The 23,620-nt window shown below is 32.5% G+C and overlaps 4 protein-coding genes across 4 annotated transcripts; all 4 read right to left on the reverse strand.

Annotated features, from left to right (window-relative positions):
• Positions 1 to 334: 334 nt before the first annotated feature.
• Positions 335 to 1,244, reverse strand: LOC123888964 (protein DOWNY MILDEW RESISTANCE 6-like). The gene is made up of 2 exons (XM_045938141.1): positions 916 to 1,244; positions 335 to 615 (listed from the first exon to the last, which is right to left on the reverse strand). Exons 1-2 carry the CDS (start codon positions 1,114 to 1,116, stop codon positions 361 to 363), a joined length of 456 nt encoding a protein of 151 aa, XP_045794097.1. The 5' UTR covers positions 1,117 to 1,244; the 3' UTR covers positions 335 to 360.
• A 3,204-nt stretch (positions 1,245 to 4,448) lies between these two features.
• On the reverse strand, positions 4,449 to 6,704 carry LOC123889195 (UDP-glycosyltransferase 72B1-like). The gene has a single exon (XM_045938416.1). The coding sequence runs from the start codon at positions 6,263 to 6,265 to the stop codon at positions 4,856 to 4,858; it is 1,410 nt and encodes a 469-aa protein (XP_045794372.1). The 5' UTR covers positions 6,266 to 6,704; the 3' UTR covers positions 4,449 to 4,855.
• LOC123889196 (hydroquinone glucosyltransferase-like) lies at positions 4,644 to 9,089 on the reverse strand. The gene has a single exon (XM_045938417.1). The coding sequence runs from the start codon at positions 8,804 to 8,806 to the stop codon at positions 7,406 to 7,408; it is 1,401 nt and encodes a 466-aa protein (XP_045794373.1). The 5' UTR covers positions 8,807 to 9,089; the 3' UTR covers positions 4,644 to 7,405.
• A 10,454-nt stretch (positions 9,090 to 19,543) lies between these two features.
• LOC123892039 (secreted RxLR effector protein 161-like) lies at positions 19,544 to 19,969 on the reverse strand. The gene has a single exon (XM_045941890.1). The coding sequence runs from the start codon at positions 19,967 to 19,969 to the stop codon at positions 19,544 to 19,546; it is 426 nt and encodes a 141-aa protein (XP_045797846.1).
• Positions 19,970 to 23,620: the final 3,651 nt, after the last annotated feature.

The following is a 23,620-nucleotide window of genomic DNA, read 5'->3' on the forward strand; positions in this document are numbered from 1 at the left end:
CCTTGTTTATATAATGCAATGACTTGCCAACTGAACTATATTCATAGAACTTGAATGATTATATATAGATTATAAGTGCTCTATAAGTTTTTAACAATAAATTTTCTATGTGAAAAATGAATAGATGAAACATGAGAACACCCAAGTTGGCTTGCTTTCTTTAATTTCTTCAATCATAAAACAATATTAAGTGAAGTTTTCATTTGTTTTCATCTAGTAACACGTACACATGCACCTATTACTCAAAAAATGACAATAATTAAATCTAACATCGGATCCTGCACAAATTTTCAAGCAAAATACCATAATAAATATTTTATTAAAAAAAAAAAAGTGGAACACTAAGAGAAAATATATTTTTTACCGGTATCCCTCTGGTTTCTCTGGCCAATACTGAATGAATTCTCCTGAAGGTGGACAAGGGTGTTTCAAAGAATCTTTCCAATACTTGGCCACATCTTCAACATTTCTTCCACTACTTGTATAGAGTTTGCAACTTCCATTAGGGTCCTTAGAGCTTTCAATCACCTTTTCATTTGGAGGCATGGCATGAAATTCTTTGAAAATCCTTAATGTTTCCTCCATTAAATCCTTAGCAACTCCATGGTTCACTACCTACATCAACATATTGAGGACATATATAATTAACATAATTAATTTGCATGACCGATTATTCAATCAACTTTTAGTAATCTCATTTTTTTTTTCGGACTAAAACACATATGTCATGTAATCAAATAGTATATACTTTTTTTTTTTTGAAGTGGGTATATACAAATATTTAGAGATGTAAAAATGCAAAATTTATCTCTAATTTTTCCTTAAGTATTACATTTGTCAAATTTGATAAACAATTTTTTCATCTATAATTTTCATAGTTATTTCAATTTTTTCGATAAATATGAAAAGTTGTACCTGAAAAAATCCATATTCCTCGGAGGATATAATGATGTTTCTTATGATGTCATCACGATCTTGTCCTCCAAGATCAATCACTGGAATTTTCTTATTAGTAGACAAAACAGCATTGCAAGGTCTTCTTTCTGGTGGTTGCACATAAGATTGTGGAACAGAAGTATGATGATTGTACCAGCTAGACACAAGCTTATGATCCATATTCTTAATCTTTGATTAATTAGGTGCCTCGGTGCTTGATTAATATTGTAAAGAGACACTCTATAGGGGGTGTATATATATATAGATATTAAGATTTTCCCCCTAAAATACTAGTATTCCCCCCTTCTTCTTTTTTTGACCAACTATTTTCCTATTTTGTTGATAGTACTATGTATTTATCAACTTCTATATTAATACTATAATAAAATGTTCAGTCAACAAAAACATTATGAGCTATTTATTAATTTATTAATTTATTAATATTGGACATCTTTTTTTTTACACAATGAATATTGGATATCAAATACAATGTATTTTGTCAAAATAATTAAATTAAATTATTCATTCCTAATAGTGAAGTGCATAGAACAATCAATAAAATATAGTGAAGTGAAAAAACTCAAATGACTAAACCATGGTAAGTGAAAAAAATAGTGAAGTGCATAGAACAATCAATAAAATATAAAGAAATGTATCCTACATATTTAATACATATTTTATTTCTTTATTAAGTTTTTTATTTTAAACACTATTTTTCAATATTTGTAAATGTATCTTTCACATTAATATAATCATTAATCATGTTCCACAATAAATCAAAGCATATCAAATCTTTCAACCTAGTTTTCTTTTCTTTTTTTTTAACAAGATTTAAATATTTTAATTCATAAGTTATTAAAATGGCCATCAATATTTTCACCGTTTGATTAAATTCATGGGTCATATAAAATGTGTATCCTTCAATTTTTTTTGAATAATTGTTTTAATATTATTAGTTTAATATTTATCTATCTTTTTTTTGTTTACATATTTATTTATCATTTAACCATACATTTACTTTTTTTACAAAAAAAATTACAATTTTTAATATGTGTATATATTTTATTGTAATACTATTATTTTTTAGTGATTCGTAATATTTTATAGGGTTAAATAAGTTTTTAGCCTCTGCAAAATTATTAAATTTAATTTTTTATCTTCATAAAAAAAAAATCATATTTTCATCCCTACTAAATTTTTATGCATGCCATTATAGTGATGTTGTTAAGTTGATGTGTATTTATGATTACTTTGCAAATATGTATAGAACATTATAAGAAGTTTGTCCAAAAATAAGGAGCTCAAAATTTGATTTTTAGGTCAAAATATTTGTTACCTTTATCTTGATATTTTGATATAGAAAAATCATATTTAATTCATACTCGTTTTGAAAAATATTAAAGTTTTGCAATGAACTTTTTATATTGTTCTATTCTAGACATGCTTGATTGTCGAAATTTAAATTCATATTGTTAGTCCAATTAGGTGATATTGAACGATTTGATTAAAAAAATTGAATTCTTTATTGAAAGTAAGTATAATTAACTAGGTTTACATATGAAATATGTTTCAAGTTGAAGGGTTTGACGAAGAAATTTTGATTTCTTTAGTCACAATCGACATTATTAGTTGAGGCTTAGCAGTCATTTCTTATAAACGGAATTTCTTAAGTCATAGTTAATCTAAGTAGTTGAGGTTTAACTGTTTGATATTTGAATTCTTAAGTGTTTCCATTCTAATTTGGTCAAATTGAACAATCAACTTGACAATATTTGATCTCCCTAATTCCTTTCAGTCTAGTTGGCTGTGACTTAACAATCATTTCATAATAACTAGATTTTTTTGAGTAATAATTAGTCCAACAATATGAGATTAAATCGTCAGATTGTTGAAATTCAACTTCTTAAGTGTTTATTATCCCAATTAGGTCAAGTTGAACATATTGACTGAGATGAAGTGATTCCCTTAGTCCTATGCAAGAAAACAAACTTGACTAGTATGCCTAAACAAATGAATACTATTTTCATTGGTTGGAAGCGACCTTGAGAGGCTTGGGTCAAGCTCACTGAGCTTTTGTGTTTGCCATCAAGTTCAGTTAACCTTTCAGGGTGTGGAGGTCTTCTCCGAGATAGTAGCAGGGTTTGTCTAGTTAATTATGCCTGCAAGCTTGGAACTTGTAATGCGCTCCATGCGGAAATGTGGGACATGTATATCGGTATAGATTTGGCTATGAGACAAGGAATTACGCACCTTCAAGTTGATAGTGAAAAAATAAATTGACACAATAGAGAGATTTGTTTTGTTGACTACAAAGTTAAAAGAAAGTTAGTTTGGATAATCAGATAGGATCCTAGTAGAAAGGAATGTTATTATCTTTAACATAAGATACCTCGTAATTTCTAGTTAGTACAGGGGAAAGATTGAGAAATTCATCTTAACTTAAGTGTGAAATTGATATAATCAATGTGTCATATTCATAATTGATAGGCACTCCCTTACAACTCATCAAATCCAAGTATCCAACCCACTTCTTTATGAGCATGAAGCCTTTATGTCAATCCTCCTTTTTCATTCTGGTTGCTGCTACAAGACATCAGCAGAAACCGAGACAAGCATACCGAAGCGCTGAAAAAGGGATCTCTGCCCCAGCCACTAAACTGACGGAAAAAACGCAGAATCACGGAAGAAAATTTTGTAGCTCCTGATGACAGGAATTTATTTGATGATTTCCTTGGAGATGTAGTGAGGTATTTTCCTCGGAGAGTGGGGTCTATTGGGGGTCGTGGGATCGTTCAACATAGTCTATGTGTTGTAATATTATCTAGTTGTCTATTTCTCCAATTTTGGAGTTTTCACATTATATTTTTGTGTTCTTTTATTTTCTCTAAGCTTGTTTTTTCCAAGAACCGGTATCAAAGTCGTGGTTCGGCTTTGTGGGGTAGCGGAAGGAGATCTGGCATTGGATCAACTATAGGATGTGGGAACTCACTTAAGGGGAGATTGTTGGGTTTCAACTACGTGGTTAAGTCTCACATTGACTATATATGAGAAGAATGTTGGATTTATAAGATACGTAACCCATTAACCTAATGCCTTAATATTTTGGGTGGAGATATTGCATTACCCTCTCTTGTTTTCCAGAAACATTGCAAGGATTGTACTTGACAGGTAGGCTAAATTGTACCATTGTCCCCTAATTTTCATAAATTTGCAAATTTTGATCTAGTAACTTTCAAAATAGCAATTTTAGTTCTCTATCTTTAACCCGTTTTGCACAACTTCAATTTTCTCCAAGTCAATGTTAATGTGACGAGTCACTTAAGTTTCTCAAAATTGTCACATCATTATTACTAGCCACCTAATAATTAACCCAAAAAAAAAAAAGGAAGTAGATCCGAGCATCCTCCAAAGCCATCATGAATAATGTATTCATCTACGATAAACATTGATACCTATATATATATTTATAGGACTCAATTATAATAATGTAAATTTATCAGTGAGATGTAAAGTTACGGATAGAACCTAATTAAAGCTTTAGGTTGAAAAGTTTTAGGTACAATTTCTTGCATCACCAAAACCACAAAAAGAACTTGGCAGCAATTTTGTCCTCGTTACACATGTACTTGTCTATCTCATGTACATCCAAGCAATACAATGTCCACTAAACCACAAAACTAGAAAACAAATTAAGGAAACAAACAAAATACAGCTAACAAGAAACCTTAAAATCAAAATAACTTAAATAAGTAAAAATCTATGAAGGATACGGACATTATTTTGACATTCTTTTGATTAAGCGTGTTTTTTGTGTTGAACACGCGTCAGTGCCTGAAATTACATCATTTTCTTAAATTATTATTAATGTCGACATGTCTGTGTCATCATGTAAGGTCCGGCGTCCGTGCTTGAACAACATTTATTTTCCTAAATCCCATTGACTAGCCAAATGAGACAGAGTCTGTATTGAAGAACCATCATCTTTCAATGCATTAGCAGCACAATCTTTCAAACTCTTCATTCTTTCACGCATTCCCTTACCTTCTTCACCTTCCATCACACACTTAATCACTTTTGCAATTTTCTCCTTTTCCACAATCTTATCATTTCCAAATTTCAACCTTATTGCCACTTTAAGATCATCACTTAACATAACAGCATTCATTGCTTGTTCTGCAAACAAAGGCCAAGCTACTATTGGCACCCCCACTTGTATACTCTCCAAAACTGAATTCCAACCACAATGACTTAAAAATCCACCAACTGAATTTTGGTTAAGTATTTCAACTTGAGGTGCCCATGATGGCAAAATAAAACCTTTTTCTTTTGTTCTTTCCAAAAACCCATTTGGTAAAAATGTCAATGGATCTTCATTTGTAGCTTCAAGATAAGCAGCACTAACTGAATCACTTGGTGCTCTCAAAACCCAAATGAATCTTTGACCACTCAACTCCAAACCAAAAGCTAGTTCATTGATTTGTCTTTGAGAAAGTGTTCCACCACTTCCAAAAGAAACATACAAAACAGAATTTTGAGGTTGTTTTTTTAACCATTTCAAACATTCAAACTCATCAAAAACATCATCATTATTACTTGATCCTATTTGTGTAATAGGTCCAACAGGAAAAAAACTGATTTTTCCATGGCCCTTTTGTTCCAATGCTTTAATAGCACTAGATTCCAATTCAAAGAAGCTATTAATCAAGATTCCATCAACAAAATACAAACTTTTTGCACGTTGAAGATACATTTTGTAACCTTCATGTGATCTATCTTGTGATGCTTTTGGAAGATCAATACCATTGATTGGTACACATCCTTGTAGCTTTATAGGTTCTTGTAAATCTTTGTATTCACATGAAACCTCTTCATCAAGTTTTGGCAAATATAAAAGAAGTGAAAGTACAAAAGTTGAACAAGGGAAGTAAATGTAAGACAAAGAGTTGAACTCTTTTGCAAAATCAAGTGCTTCAAATGCAAAAGTATCAGCAATTATAGCAAGTAAAGGTGCTTTTGAAGTTAAGGATTTTAAGGCTTGATGAATTGATGGTAGAGAGAGTGTAACAGTTTGTTGAATTTGGATTCCTGGAGGTACTCCTTGAGATATACCTTGTTTGTTGATTGGTGGAAGAAAGATGGAGTTTATATTTGGTGGAATGGTTTCAAGATATGATTTTGATGAATCTGGTGGTGACCCAAGTGAGGGAATGATGCAAGTTACATGAAAATTTGGGTGATTTGTGACTAATCTTTTGGTGAATTCTAGTATTGGAACTAAGTGGCTGAAACCAGGACTTGGAATAACAGCTATGTGTTTTGTCTTTGCCATTGAAACACAGCTTGTGGAATTGACTATAATGGATGTTTTCTTATGAACTATTCACAAAGCTGTTTGTGGTTTGTTTGTTTAATTTAAGATATATTCATAGGAATGTATTTTATATATAGGGAAGTAAGTATTAAATATTTCAACTTTTGAGCATATTGTTAGAGTTCAATTTTGAAAGTTCTACATATGCAAAATATCTATCAAGTGATAGTGACTTATAATAGTGATGGGAAGGACTAATAGTTGTATAATTGTATTCAAAGGTAATATGTCAATGTGGATTGATTGCTGATATGGATTCAACTAATTATTTGACTGTTGTTGCATCATGAGTAAAGGATGTATGGTGATGTAAGTGCTTATGCAATGCAACTAAACATTATATCTATGTTACTATCATCATCTTAATAAAAAATATCTATCAACTGAGTTATGTTAATGGGGACCATTTGTGTTTATGGTGGATAAGTGGGAATATCAGGATTCGAACCCTGATTCCTGCATATTACATGCAATGTTCCTACCAACTGAATTATGTTCACATGTAACATTTGTGTTTGTTTTTAAGTTTTTTGTTTGTGAAGTTGTTGCTTACGTTACTTTTCTTAGATATGGTTGGTGGTAAACAAGATATGTCATAGCAAATACAGACCATAAACATGACCAACTCCACTATGTGGAAATAAAGCCACATATCTGATATCTCCCACTTCAAGTGTGCATCCTACCTGATACACAACAACTTATACAAGGATTTTCAGATCAAACACACCCTTAGGACAAATAATTTCACTAATTCGAATTCAAACAGAAAAGGGTTTTGAGATACAACAGAGGTAACGCCGGCCCTCTTCCTTAGAATTGCACTCTAAAGCTAAGATTTAACCAGAATTTGCACCGCAGACATAACGAAATAGTTTTGAGATGATACCCTGATGGGCGTGATAAGTGCTAAATTTACGTAATTTAATGATGCATTTCTACTCAGATTATTTATATGACATTAAACAGTAAATAATTAGTTACATATCCTTAGTTGGTGGCTGAACATTAGCACAAACAAAGTAACCTAAGACATATAAAAAGGATTGTAATCAAACAGAAACATAATCTAAGAAAATTGAAAATACTTTCTTATGTCTAAACCTCATTCCAAATAGCAACCACTTCTGACAAAGCCTTAGTAGATGATCCCAATTCATCTATAGCATCATTAGCAACACTTTTCAAACATTCAATTCTTCGCCGAATTTCAACCCCTTCTTCGCCATCAAACAATCCCTTAACAACCTTAACAATCTCATCTCTTTCAACTAAACCACCATCATTAACTTTTGGTCTCAAAGCCACTTTCACACCATCACACAACATAGCAGCATTCATACCTTGTTCAGCAAACAAAGGCCACGCAATCACCGGAACACCATAAACAACACTTTCAAGAACAGAATTCCAACCACAATGAGACAAAAATCCACCAGTTGAACTATGTTCAAGTACTTGAATCTGTGGACCCCAACATGGAACAACCAATCCTTGTTCCTTTGTTCTCTCCAAAAACCCATTTGGTAAAAACTTCAAAGGATCATCAATTTCATTTTCACCAACAAAATAAGTAGCATTAGCAACACCATTTGGTAACCTCAAAATCCATAGAAATTTTTTACCACTCAATTCTAAACCATAAGCTAGTTCATTCACTTGTTCTTGTGAAAGTGTTCCACCACTTCCAAATGAAACAAACAAAACAGATTTAGGTTCTTGTTTTTCCAACCAAGTTAAGCACTTTGAACCATTTTCATCACCAATTGAAACTTTTTGAATAATGGGTCCCACTGGAAAAACCATAGGTTTCTTCTTCACTTCCTTTAAACCCTTTATAGCATCTTCTTCAAATTCAACAAAACTATTCACAAAAATCCCATCAAAAAGTTGAAATTTTTTTGCACGTTCAAGAAACTTCGTGTAACCGATATTCGATCGAAATCGAAAAGGGATAGGAAGATCATTAAGATCAAAACCAACACAACCAGGAATTTTTATCAATTCATTTGGATCTCTAGATTCATTAGAAAGAATTTCATCTAACTTTGAAGAATAAAAATAAGTAGAAAGAATCATAGCAGCTAGTGGAAGATAAACATAAAACAAAAGATTAAAATCCTTAGCTAAATCAAAAACATCATGTGCAAAAACATCAACAACAATAGCAACAACTTTGGAACAAGAAATTAAGGTTTTTAATTCTTGTTTTATGTAAGACAAAGAAAGTTTTACTGACAGTTCAATTTGGACAGCTAGGATTTCAGTATCTGGTAATTGGTCAAGACTTATAGGTGGAAGAAAAATTGATGAAATTGTTGGTGGAAGGGTTTGAAGATAAGATTTTGATGAAGATGGTGGTGACCCAATTGAAGGGATTATACATGTGATGTGAAATTGTGGGTGGAGATTAACAAGACGTTTGGAGAATTCAAGGATTGGTACTAGGTGAGTGAATCCTGCACTTGGAACTACTACTATGTGTGGTTTTTCTTCCATTGAATTGAATTCAAAAAACTAACTATGAATATGATGTAATTTTTTTACATTGATTTTTCTGTTTATAATCTTGTATTTTGCATTAAAAAATTGGAAAATTCTAAATAGGAGTCAAATTTAGCATAAAAAATTGGAAAATTGTAAGCAGCCGCCAAATTTTTCCTAATTATTTTGCCCGAATTGTAAGCCAAATTTAAAACTTAAAAGATCACTTTTTAAATTTATTTAATAACTTATGTATGTGGCTGGGGACAAATTTTACCTTTCTCAAACAAGTTTGAGTATCTTCAAATCCGTCTTAATTTTCAATGGGGATGAAAAGTAGGAGAGTGGATTCCCTCGTGTGCATATTGCACCGGAGAGAGAGCAGTTTAGATCACAACCATTAAAATTATGTTATTAAATTTCGCCTCACATCCATATGAACTTGGGTTAATTTTGATTATGATATTAAATTTGGTGGCAATTAGTAATGTTTTTACAAGTTTACCTTTATGAGAGATAATTAGTTAATGTTTTTAAAAAGCAAAATATGTAACATAAGTAAGGGTGTCTTGGTAAAAAGATTAATTATTGTCCCATAATCGTGAGCTTAACTCAGTTGGCAGAGACATTGTATTATATATACAGGGGATCGAGATTCGAACTCCGATCATCTCACTTATGCACCTTAAGAGTTAAATTTCTAACTATTAGACTACTTAAAAAATTAATTATTGCACTTAAAAATTTGTAAAAAAATCTTATAAAAACTGACAATACAAAAACTCGTGAATTCTAATATTTAAAATAGTTTAATTGATATGCATCAACAGTGTAAAATAATTTTACACGATCGTCCATTAAACAATCATCATTTTGCCATGTCATATCAAGAAAATGGGGTGATGTGGCGAAAAACATGATTGGTATTGGTTGATAGTGTAAAATTATTTTACACCGTCTGTGCATATCAATTAAATCCTATTTAAAAACAGAGGTGGTAAGATTTCTTGGTTCCTAACATTTTTTAGATATTAAATTAGTTTCAATATTTAATAGTTAAAATAAAATAATACTATACAATTAACATATTTTTAATCAAGTAAAGATACAGTGTGATCTCCGGTCAAATTGACACCACCTACTCCCAAACACACCAACAACTATTTAAAGCAACATGTAAATTATATTTGTTGAAAATAAATAAATAAAAAAATACAAGAGAAAACATGAGCGCTAAACCAAAATACAAGAAAGAATCAATGAAATCTAAAACTATAATCAATCGATATAGTTGGTTTAGTGATGATTGACACTGAATTTCGTAGGGTGCACCACAGTTTGATCCCCACAATTATAATCGGAAGGAAGCTAAAACTACTTGATGTTATAAGTGACCTTCAAACCAAATTAAACTGGTGGTGAAAAAAAAAATCTAAAACCGTAAAGTCAAACCTATTGCAAAGAAAATCACATCTAACAAAACTTTTGGTAGAAAATCCCACCAAACCATAGTTAAATATTGTATTCTGAAAGCTACCGATTTTTTTTTTACGGTAACCAAAAGCTATAAGTTCGTAAACACGAGTTGAGATCCTCTCAATTTTCTATCATTTCTATTTCTTCCATTACTAAAGTTTTTAAATGTTTTTGGGTGTATAAAAAGTATTTGGACCCACTTAATATTACGTTTTTACATTTATGTTCCCAAAACTATATAATAATGAGTTTAATTGTTATGCACCGTCGGTGTAAATTTTTTTTGCACATACATCCAATGACGCGTTGCCACATCATTTAATGAATGTGACACATCATGTGTTTTTAATTACCATACATGATGTGTCGATATATTATTGGACGCATGTGCAAAATAACTTTAGACTGACGGTGCATATAAATTAAATTCTATTAATAATTGAGGAAATGGAAAGAATGAGAAATGGAGAGGATCCTAACTCCGTAAACACTGTAGTTGGCTTCCCTATGATATGAAGAAAAGAAATTTAATAACAATTTATTATTCTGTGATTTTTACAAGATGAAATTGAAAAATCCTCTTAAATATAATTTTTGTACAGAAAAATTGCAAACTCCTAAAGATATACAACTATACAAGTTTCAATACACATAAAAGATTAGAGTTATTGTGGTTAATAAAATCCAATATAATTATTCATATTTAAAACCCTCTTGAGTTGGTACATTGATATTGGCATGGGACCTGAGAGTGTGTTCCTCTTGAGGTTTAAGGTTCGATTCTCTCTGAGCTTCACAAATTTTCTATGAATTTTGGACATTAAACTTGTATGTGATCAAACCTTTTTACAATAATGACACCTTACAGTACTTGTACTCGTTTTGCATTTTATCATCTCTATTGTTAACACTGCGTATGTACGCATGGCGGGGATTAAGCCTATATCACCCTTTGTTACAATTTGTTAGTTGAGTAGCGGATCGCGTTTTTTTTTCTCAAATTTCTCATTTTATAAGATCCGCTACTTAAGTAGCGGATGAGTAATAGAGTGCGCGAGAAACTTGTAGGAAGCAAAAAGAAACTTTCCAAAATTTGGGGCGCAAACAGGATTTGTTGCTCCAACAGCAGGCCCATCTGGTATATGGGCTCTCTTAGGAGAATTTTTGCCTCAATTTTTTTACAATAAAAAAAGAGAAATTAATAAATTTCGACCAAAAAAGGAGGAATTAATAACGAAGGAGGGTGTATGGCGGTACACTAGTAAAAACAATTGGAAATTAATTAACATAGTATCTGTTTCTGTGAAGTTAGTTGGGCTTTTATGATTTGCATGGATCCATTTCTCCTTCCTCTTCTTCTTTAGGAGATTTATTTTTGTCACTCTACCAGTTACTCGCGCTTCCTACGCCTTTCCCATTTTATCATTCCTCTACTTAAGAATGGACGTTGTAAAAATGAGAAATTTTAAAAAAATGCCGTCCGCTACTTAGCGGACGAGAGTTTTTTGTAATTTCGTAGGATGCCCGAGAAATGAAGTAAGGGTGGCAAAAATAAATCTCTCCATTGGAATTCTAACTCTGAAGATTTGAGGTTGATGAATAACATATAAATAAGAATACACCTTCAATTTAATCTATAAAATATCACTTTCTCATCAATTTAGTTCCTAAACTATTAAAATTGACAAAAATGTCCTTAAATTATTCTCAACTAATTATTTAGTCCCTAAACTATTAAAATCACCTAAAAAAATCCCTAAGCTATTCTCTCATCCAACTATTTTGACTCTAAACCATTAAACTGTCAATAAATTATTCATCTATCCAACTATTTAATTGTTCGATTAACATTCGTGTTAACTTGAAATTAGTGGTTCCTAAACTATAATATTATATCAATTTAGTCATTAAACTATCATGAAAACCAAACAATTAGTCCTTAAACATTCAATTTTTGTTGTAATATACTTCTTCACTAATCCACAACAAATTAATATGAGGGACACCAATTGACTTGTGCAAGAAGTACCACAACAATTCATCACTTTTATGGAATAATTAAGCTATAGTTGGTTTTTAACTAATTGATTGTTTTTCATGATTATTTAAAAATTAAATTGATATAAACCAAGACATTGGATTCAAGTGGTTAATAAATTTCTTAGGACGAATTGTTCGGAAAAACCAAAGTTTGATTCCTGGTGAAAACAATTTTTGGTCAGACTTTACTTACCTCACGACCGAGCTCTGGATTACCAATTAAACATGATCAATGTTAACCGGAGGATTGCCTAGTTGGATGAGAGAATAATTTATGGAACTTTTAATTGATTTTAATAGTTTATTGGTGTTAAACCCTTCAGTTCTTAGGGGAAGGGAATCATAGTAATCCGGAGTTTATGGACAAAATACTTGGATGAGAGAACATTTAAGAATTGTTTTGTTAATTTTAATGGTTTACTAAATTGGTAAGGTGCTAATTTAGGGACTAAATTGATGATTTATCATAAAAATAAGAAGACTAATGGTTAAGGTTTTGAGTGAATAAGCGATGTCAAACCTCACTTGCGTGGTTTCTCTCGTTGATCCAACTCAATGAGACTCCTCTTCATGGAGCAACTTTGATATCAAAGTCAAGTTCGACTTGATGGAGGACGAGAAAGATATTTGGTATTGGATCATGAACACAAAGAGTCTCACACTTGAGAAATAGATGTTTTGATATGTTGTCAAGTATTAATTAAAATAGTTTCTTAAAATTTTAGGTGAAGATGTGCTGTCAAACCTCATTTATACTGTTACTCTTAACTCGATTCAATTCAGTAAAACAGTCCATCATATATAGTCTATAGGTAACTATTAACGAGTCATCCTCTCCTCATATATATTATTGATTTTTGTTTGTTAATTTTGAGGTAGGTTTCACATTAATTTTGTTTAAGTTTTGAGTGAAAATGTGACATCAAACTTCACTTTGCATGGTTTATCTTGTTGATTCAATCCAATGAGACTCCTCTTCATCGACCGACTCTGATATCAGAGCCAAGTTCGATTTGATGGAGGGCGGGAGAGATTTTTTGGTGTTGGATCATGAGCACGAAGAGTTTCACACTTTTGAAATAAATGTTGCGATACTTTTAAAGTTTTAGGTGAAGATGTATTGTCAAACCTCATTTGTACGCTTATAGATCAATAGAGAAAATAGTAGTATATGCACAAACAACATAAACTAATTTTACACTGTCCTTCAATATTAACCGTGTATTCCGCTAAATCACCTCACTACACTTCACTTCAATTGTATTACATGAGAAAATATTTGTTTATTATTGGATGTCAGTATAAAATTAATTTATACCACAAAACATTTAAACATATCTATTAAACTCTTATAGTTTATAGGTAACGAGTCATCCTCTCCTCATTATATTGTTGCTTTTTGTTTGTTAATTTGAGGTAGGTTTCACGTTTATATTGATTTTGAATAGAAGGGACACCAACCATATAATGAATTGACTACGTAGTCGTACTAATTAACATGGATAAATTTCTGGATACAAAATGCTGTTATAATTGCATCTTTTTTCTGACGATTATACTACACCATAGAAAAGAAAAGATGAAGAAGACTTCCATTAACTTCAAAATGTTACTTTTTCCAAAGTAAGATAGGCCGTACCCTCTGGCTAAGATTATCACCCGGCAACGCATATCACCTTCATGATGCATCTCTTTCTCACTTTCTTTTAGCAGACATAAAACCAAAATACCGGCAATATATATATATATATATATATATATATATGGAGTTTTCTAACTTAGACCCTAGTTAGGTCTAAGTTAGCAAGGTGCACCTCTTCAATTAGACCAAATTACTCATTCTTTTTAATTAATTAATCAAAATACCCATTAATAGACGCGGATCCAGTGTCGCGCGCGTACCGAAGGACCATGGTTACAGACCGTTGATTTCCATCAGACAGCCAATATCTGATCTCATCAAGACTGTCTGATCAATCCGACAGCCCAGATCATCCTGATCCATCAGATTTCAGCGCGAGCGCCACACTGGATTACAACCTGGAGAGAGAAAAATTTGCTTTTTAAAAGTAGGACACGTGTCACACAATGGTTGGCTGGACGTGATTTTTGTTCATTTAATACTTTGAACTCAATTATTTCGTTGTAAATTAATTTTTTATTTTTTATTTTTATACCAAAATTCATAATTTTTTTTTTCTACAAATAGAGACTTGGTTCGTTTGATTTGGACACCGAAAAAAAATGCAATTTTTCACTACCTTAATCTCATTTTTTGTCTACTAAATACGTTACTTGTGTGTTGTAATTTAACACGCACCACTCAACCAACTCACTGAAACCATTATACCAGGAAAATAGTAGATAATATTCTGGAACTTTTGGTATATTTTATGAAATTTTTGGAGACCTGAAACTATTTTTAGTTAATTAAATGAGATAAAACGGTAATTAAAAACTAATGTTTGCTTCTGAAACCATTTTACTGGTAGAATGGTTGCACATAGTTGTATTCTGAAACTATTTTACTGGTAGAATGGTTTCAATGAGTAATTTATTAATTGTGTTTGCTTATGAAACCATTTATCTGGTACAATGGTTTCAGAGAGTTGTAATCTGAAACCATTTTGCTGGTAGAATGGTTTCAGTAAGTTGATTATTAGTTATTTGCTTCTGAAACCATTTAGCTTGTAGAATGGTTGCACATAGTTGTACTCTGAAACTATTTTACTGGTAGAATGGTTTCAGTGAGTAATTTATTAATTGTGTTTGCTTCTGAAACCATTTATCTGGTACAATGGTTTCAGAGAGTTGTAATCTGAAACCATTTTCCTGGTAGAATGGTTTCAGTGAGTTGATGTAAGGTAGTGAAAAATGAGATTAAGGTAGTGAAAAATTGGGTTTTTTTTTCTGTGTCCAAATCAAACGAACCAAGTCTCTATTTGTAGAGAAAAAAAAATTATGAATTTTGGTATAAAAAAAAAAATAAAAAATTAATTTACAACGAAATAATTGAGTTCAAAGTATTAAATGGAAAAAAATCACGCCCAGCCAATCAGACAGCGACACGTGTCCTGCTTTTAAAAAGTAGATTCTTCTCTCTCCAGGGTGTAATCCAGTGTGGTGCACGCGCTGGAATCTGATGGATTCGGATGATCTGGGATGTCTGATTGATCAGACAGTCTTGATGAGATCAGATCTTGGCTGTATGATGGAAATCAACGGCCTGTAACCATGGTCCTGCGGTACGCGCGCGACACTGGATCCGCGTCCATTGATGGTAATTTGGTTAATTAATTAAAAAGAATGGGTATTTTGGTCCAACTGAAAAGGTGCACTTTGCTAATTTAGACCCAACTGGGTCTAAGTTAGCAGCCCCATATATATATATATATAGTGTATCCGGTAAAACTAATAACTATTAAGAGAAATGAGAACAATTAATATTAACCTTCTGATTTTAGCTTTGTTTGATAAAAAATAACGGATAGCTGATAAGCTAACTTATAGCGGGTAGCTTATAAGCTAGCTTTTAGCTTATAGTCAATAAGCTACCTGATTGAATTTGTAGTATTGATAAAATTAGCGGTTAGCTTATAAGTATGAAACGAAATAAAAAAGATATTTTTAATTAATATTTAATTTTTTTTTAAGTAAGATGATAGAGGTAAAATTGGAAGAAAAAATGATAAGCTCTAAACTATCAGCTCATAAGCTAATTGAAATAGTATTTGAAAAATAAACTATAAGCTATAATCTCTTTTTTAAAAAACTGTTACCAAACAGAGTTTCACACTTATAAGCTATAAGTTATGTTTGGGAAAGAGGCGTGTTATAAATAATATAAAACGATTGACGTGGCTCTGTCCCAAAAGCTTAAGCTGTTAGGATAGAGCCACATCAATGATTTTATATTGTTTTTGTTTGTAAAGAGCAATAAGCTAACTTATAACTTTTAGCTTATAAGCTAAAAGCTCTGTTTGGGAACAATTTTTAAAAATGAGCTCATAGCTTATTTTACTAGCTTATAACTTATTTTTCAAACGCTATTTCAAGTAGCTTATGAGCTTATAACTTATAGCTTATCATTTTTTTCCAATTTTACCCCTATCATCTTACTTGAAAAAAACACTAAATATTAATTAAACATATTTTTTTTATGTCATTTCATACTTATAAGTTAGTTCAACCGCTAACTTTACCAAACACTACAAATTAACCAGCTAGTTTATTCTTTATAAGTTAAAAGTTAGCTTATAAGTTATCCACTATAAGTGCATCCGTTATAAGATAGTTTATCAGTTATCCGCTATTTTTTACCAAACAGAGCCTTAATTGACCCATCATATTAAAATTATCTCACTCATTTAAAATCTCACGAGACATATTTCTATATATGATTCTATATATAATCTTTCCTAATCTATTCTGCTTCCTCCAAAACATACGGAAATTTTTGTTTACCTCTCTTTAATTTTCAATACCGTTCTATTATTTTTATTAACATTTCTGCTGCATTTTGTATTCAACTTTTTGGTCCATCCAAGAACGGATGTAAACATGTATAATGTATTCCGTAACACGTTACGGAAGATAGTCTCGTCCGACTCTTCCTTTCATTTTTTTTTTCCTTTTTTTTTTTCAGAAAAAATTATAAGGACAAAAAAATTGGATGTGGCAGCTAAGTCATTTTTAAGTGACTTGTCACATCAATGTTGATTTGGTTAAAATTGACATTTTGCAAAATGGGGTCAAGATAGGAGGCAAAAAATGCTATTTTGAAATATAAAGGATAAAATTGCAACTTTCTGAAACTCTTAGGGGCCAAAACAGTAATTTAGCCTATATATTAATATATCATTGTATTTATACTATTACTCTATACAGCGTCATGTTTGTATTATTATCCTTTTCTAGTGGTTGTTCATTGGCTACTTATTGTTTCTATAAAGACTTCCATTGATGGCCTCACTTTGATCTCTGGTTGAATGTACTTGAGAGCAAAATAACCCAATTAAAAAGACAAATTTATTCAAGCCACTAGGCTACCTGACCAAAAAAAAAAAAAAGACAAATTTATTTTGTTGGGGTTTGCCCCAAACTTTTCTTAATAAATCATTTTCAATACTTTGTAATTTTTTTTGGAATTACCTACCACAAACAAGGAAAGCAAACAAGATCAGACAATAATAAAAGAATTTTGATTATATTTGTTGATTGGAAACAAAATAAAGAATTTTGATTTTGGAATGTTGAAGAAATGAAAATGATTTGCAGAAACAATCATAAAGAAAAAGTAGTTTTTTCTGTAAAAAAAATATATTTTTTTACGAAATGAAAATCCCTGCACTCCGATCACGTAGCCACATTTAAAATGAAATTTAATTTCTAGCTACTAGGCTAATTGTTGAGATAAAAAAAGTATTAATATTGTTGGATTTTTTTTTTTGGATTATCCACTACAAAAAAAAAAACGCTATTTAGCCACGGTCATAACCGTAGCTAAAAGTGACATAGACCGTGTGGCTAAAAAATTTAACCACGTAAATTTTAGGGGTGGCTAATGCTGGCATTGCTAAATTTAGCCATGGCTAAACTTGGATTATCTAATACTAATATCGACCAATTTTTATTTTTGTTTTATTACTTTTCTGCTATTAAAGCGTATTATGTTAAATGAAATAAATTATTTTCTCATGTTTAGTCTAGGACCGACAAAATAAACTGGTTGAAGATGTTCCTTTTTCCTATATCAATGATTCTTTGGATCCCACACTTTTCTCTGTTACTCCCTGATCTTTATTATAAGAGAAGTTTGACTTTTTAAATTCATTATAAAATTAATGTATCTAGACTATAATATTGTCCAAATACATTAGTTTTACAATGAATCTAAAAAAAAAAATTCTCTTATAATAAAGACCGGAGGGAGTATTAATTAAATTTTGAGTTTACGAGGAAAAAAAATATGACATAGATAACTAAACCATTCTAATTGGATGTTTATGCATATCTATTAAATTCAATTTATATAGAATCCAGGTGATGTTTATGCTAAAAATTCCACTCTTAAAGTGGATAAGTGGAGTGTTCGTGATTCGAACATCAATCCCTACATATAAAATGTAATGTCTTTATCAATTGAGATAAACTCACGAAGACAAAATTCACGTGATTTAATGAGACAAATTACCAAAATAAAGAGACATATTTTAATTACAATCAACATACTAAATATGTGAAGTGGAGTGTGTTAGAGAATGTACTGTTAGAAGTCTCACATTGGCTAGAGATATGACATAGATAGCCTTTATAAATGTAGTGCAAACCTCAACTCTCAAGCTAGCTTTTGTGGTTGAGTATAGACCTCTCAAATTCTAATATGGTATCAGAGTCTATCCTAGATCCATTTGTTGTTTGTTGTGGAGACCTCCCATATTTGGGCCACCCGTTGTTGTTGATTCCACGTTCCAGTTTGTTCAGTTCTGGACGTGAGGGGGTGTGTTAGAAGTCCCACATTGGCTAGAGATATGACATAGATAGCCTTTATAAATGTAGTGCAAACCTCAACTCTCAAGTTAACTTTTGTGGTTGAGTATAGGTCTCTCAAATCCTATGGTTATTTATAGGCATGATTCTACCATCAAGAATTTAGAAGTCATTACCATCCAATATAATTATCATTAATCTTGTGACCCATTAACAACCAAAACCTCCATAAACTATGCACCATTAAAAGTGAGGTTTTATTAACAAAAACTGACAAATTATTACATTATCTCACTTTGTCCATAGGATCTAATTATTGGCCTAAATGAGTCATCAAATATCTTCCTTAAGAAACAAACATGTGAATCATAACGATAGTTCCTCTAAACGCGAGTATTATCATTTATGTATTACGACATATTTAATTACTCGAGTATATACATAATGGGGTAACAATAAAACTTAATGAATAAACCATATGTTTATTCTTGGTCCAAAATGAAATATATTTTCTCAAAATTAAAGTGCACATGAATATGATAAAATACTGTAATATATAAGAGTTTTATTAATAAACTGTATGTATATATACAATCATAAAGTGGACTCATGTCCCAATTTCTCTACATGATACTTAAATTTTAGTGGTGGCATGTCCTTAGTCAAAGGATCTACGATAATTAAATAAGTGCTAATATGCTCAATGACCACTACTTTATCTTTAACTCTTTCTCTAATGGCTAAGAACTAATCAATGTCGATGTGTTTACTTCGACTTCCACTTTTGTTGTTCTTAGCCATAAAAGAAGTAGCTGAATTATTGTAGAAAATTTTCAAATGCCTAGAGATAGAATCCATGATTCTAAGCCCAAAAGTAAAACTCTTAAGCCATACACAGTGATAAGTTGCCACAAAACAGGAGACAAACTCAGCTTCCATAGTAGAAGTAGCAATCAAAGTTTGTTTAGTACTTCTCCATGAAATAGCTCCACTGGCCATCATAAAAATGTATTCTGATGTTGATTTGCGAGAATCAACACAACCAGCAAAGTCAGAATCTGAATAACCGATCACATCTAGATTGTCTGTTTGCCTATACATAAGCATATAATCTTTTGTTCCTTCAAGGTACCTCAACCTCAACACCTTCTTTACAGCTTTCCAATGGTCCATATTCGGATTACTCTGATATCTTCCTAATATTCCAACAATAAATGTGATGTCAAGTCTTGTGCGTACCTTAGCATACATAAGACTTCTAACAACAGAAGCTTAAGGAATGTTCTTCATTTGTTTCCGCTCAAAATCATTCTTAGGGCATTGACTCGAATTAAACTTATCACCCTTCACAATTAGAGCAACACTCGGTGAACAATTTTTCGTCCGAAATCTCTCTAAAACTTTGTTGATATATGTTTCTTGTGATAGACCCAAAACCCCTCGAGGTCTATCTCTATGGATCTTTATGTCAATGATATATGATGCCTCACCCATATCCTTCATATCAATGTTTTTAGAGATGAATTGTTTCACGTCATGGAGAAAACATTTATCATTGGTAGCAATTAAAATATCATCCACATATAAAATAAGAAAATAAATATTACTCTAACTAACCTTCTGGTATATGCATTGATCAATGAGATTTTCAACAAATTCAAATGAAAAAATTATCCCATAAAATTTAAGTCTAATGACATGTTCATATCCTTAACCGTTTAATTTATTTAAACATTATCCCATTAACACAAGACTAAAACCTAATTCTTAAACACCAACACTAACAAAAGTAATCTTCCCTCTCATATTATTGTCAAAAGTAATCTTATCTCTCTAATTTCCCAAAACTTAAAGATATTCATTTTTTTTAATCCATTTATTGTCAAGGTATTAGAATTCCAACAGTTAAGTCAAAGAAAAATGTGTTACTACTTAATTTTCTTAGTTGGAAGGAGACCAAAGATTAGATTTAAGTCATAAAATTGTGTCAAGTGGGAAGAGGACAAAACAAGCTGATAATATAAAAATATTGATTTCAGGAGGCACTGACATTATGCTTAACTAACTTAATTTAAAGTTTATAACACATGGCCAAGAGTATTAAAGAAAAGGCCCATATATATTAAATGATTATAAGATCTGCTATCCAAATGGACCCAGCTAGCTGGCCACCAAAAAATATATATTTATGGTCAAAAATAGAAGAATTATGTTGTAATTGCCTTGAAATTATGATCAGAAAAAAACAAGTTAAGCTGCTGCCTCCTGCGCGAGGCGCAGGATATTCTGCGCGAGGCGCAGCTGTGATATGTAGGTGGAGCTTTAGCCACTGCCTCCTGCGCGAGGCGCAGTGAGGTTTGCGCGAGGCGCAGCCTGCGCGAGCCTATTTATAGGCAATGCGTTTTTTCTGTTTTTAAGGTGATTTTAGGGTTTCTAAAGCCAACAAAAGACTAGGGTTTATTAGAGAACTTCTCTTGGGCATACTCTAGGGTTGGGGATTGATTCATCACCTTGTAAACACTTATTGAATGAATCTCTTGGTCACGGGAAGAGATTCGGGAAAAGGGTAGAATTTAGGAAAACTCTAAATTCTTGCAACTCTTGTATTGAATCTTTGTAATCAAGCTTTTCATCGATAGTGGAACGGAGAGTCTCTCTCCCCCAGACTAGGTTGTTATAACCGAACTGGGTAAACAATTTGCTTCGTGTTCTTTACAGTTTTATCGATTATCTTTTGTTTGTGATTATTATTGCTATTTCCACGTTTTGATTGCTTATTCGATTTGCTCCACACATCAAGATTATTGGTGTGATTATTAAAGAATTCACAACAATTGGCGCCCACCGTGGGGCAATTGGAACAATTTGAAGCGAGCGCCATGGGTTCTAAGTCGGATATCGAGGGACTTTCCAAAAGCAATTTGGAATTGTGGAGAGTGAAGATTGAAGCAATTTTAATGTTCGAGATGATGGATAAAACATGGAGTGTTGTTATCTGGTGCCTCGAAGATAAAAGGTTAATGGAGATGGTGAAGAAGACGGTCAGCCTGGAGAGGCGGTGGTAATAATACTCAACATCAGTCTGGAGAGGCGGTGGTAATAATACTCAACATCAGCCTGGAGAGGCGGTGGTAATAATACTCAACATCGGTCTGGAGAGGCGGTGGAATAATACTCAGGATTACGTTCGAAACAACAACTTTATTACTGTGAGAATGCAGATGTGCTAGTGTGGTGAAGTTGGGAATCAATGGAGTTGAAGTCATGGACTTTGGATGCTCCGATCACATGTGTTTTGAGGAAGGAGTACTTTGAAGCCCTAGAGCTAGTTGAAGGTGGAGTTTGTTTATCTTGGAGACGGGAAAGCTTATAAGGTTTAAGGTATGGTTGAATTTCTTTCACACAATGCGAGGTATTGTTCTTGAACTTTGTTACTAGTTGTGATTCTCATGGTGTGGATAAGTTGTGAAACTTCGGTTGGTTGTTAGTGACATTGGTTGGTTTTAGTTGTACCAGTGAAATGAAGTTTACTAGGTGGTGGAACTAAACCGGGAAGTGTTGGAGACTAACAATGACTTGATGTGTGTTTCGGAGTAGTTGAAAAGTTTTACGTTACAAGGTGGAGGACATAGTGGATATACCGGTTTAAGGCTTTGGTGGAGGAATCTCGGTTTGAGGTGGAGGTACACCAAAGTGGTATGGCTATGGAGATCTTGTGTGGAAGCAACAGTGATCAAGCTTGGTAACTTGTTAGACTGCGGGAGGTAGTTGGACACAAGGAGAGTTTGAGGTTGCAGCTTGTGAAACCACCTAAAATTCCAAGGTTGGTTGGAGGCAAGCATATCTTCAAGAGTACGGAAAGATACAATCCGGGGTTTGAAGAGGGTACGGTGTAGCTTGTGGGTTGTCCTAAAAATCCAAGGGCAATTGGAGGCAAGCATTTTTCGGGAGTACGGAGAGGTAGACTCCGGGGGCCGAATAGGGTGGTGTAAACTTGGAGAGAGCGGCATGATGGTTGGTGGGAAGTTGGAATCACCATCAATTTAAAGGCAAGGTGGAGAATTGTTGTAATTGCCTTGAAATTATGATCAGAAAAAAACAAGTTAAGCTGCTGCCTCCTGCGCGAGGCGCAGGATATTCTGCGCGAGGCGCAGCTGTGATATGTAGGTGGAGCTTTAGCCACTGCCTCCTGCGCGAGGCGCAGTGAGGTTTGCGCGAGGCGCAGCCTGCGCGAGCCTATTTATAGGCAATGCGTTTTTTCTGTTTTTAAGGTGATTTTAGGGTTTCTAAAGCCAACAAAAGACTAGGGTTTATTAGAGAACTTCTCTTGGGCATACTCTAGGGTTGGGGATTGATTCATCACCTTGTAAACACTTATTGAATGAATCTCTTGGTCACGGGAAGAGATTCGGGAAAAGGGTAGAATTTAGGAAAACTCTAAATTCTTGCAACTCTTGTATTGAATCTTTGTAATCAAGCTTTTCATCGATAGTGGAACGGAGAGTCTCTCTCCCCCAGACTAGGTTGTTATAACCGAACTGGGTAAACAATTTGCTTCGTGTTCTTTACAGTTTTATCGATTATCTTTTGTTTGTGATTATTATTGCTATTTCCACGTTTTGATTGCTTATTCGATTTGCTCCACACATCAAGATTATTGGTGTGATTATTAAAGAATTCACAACAAATTATTAGTAATGGTATTGGAAATTTCATGTGAAAATCATGGTAGGGAAAGTAAGGCATAACCACATAGTGAGGAACCTAGCTAAGGACAAGCTGCTTGCTCTTAAAAGTAGATTTTGGATGACAAATGTGTGACGC

The sequence above is a fragment of the Trifolium pratense genome, linkage group LG6, assembly GCF_020283565.1.
Source record: "Trifolium pratense cultivar HEN17-A07 linkage group LG6, ARS_RC_1.1, whole genome shotgun sequence".
Lineage (NCBI taxonomy): Eukaryota > Viridiplantae > Streptophyta > Magnoliopsida > Fabales > Fabaceae > Trifolium > Trifolium pratense.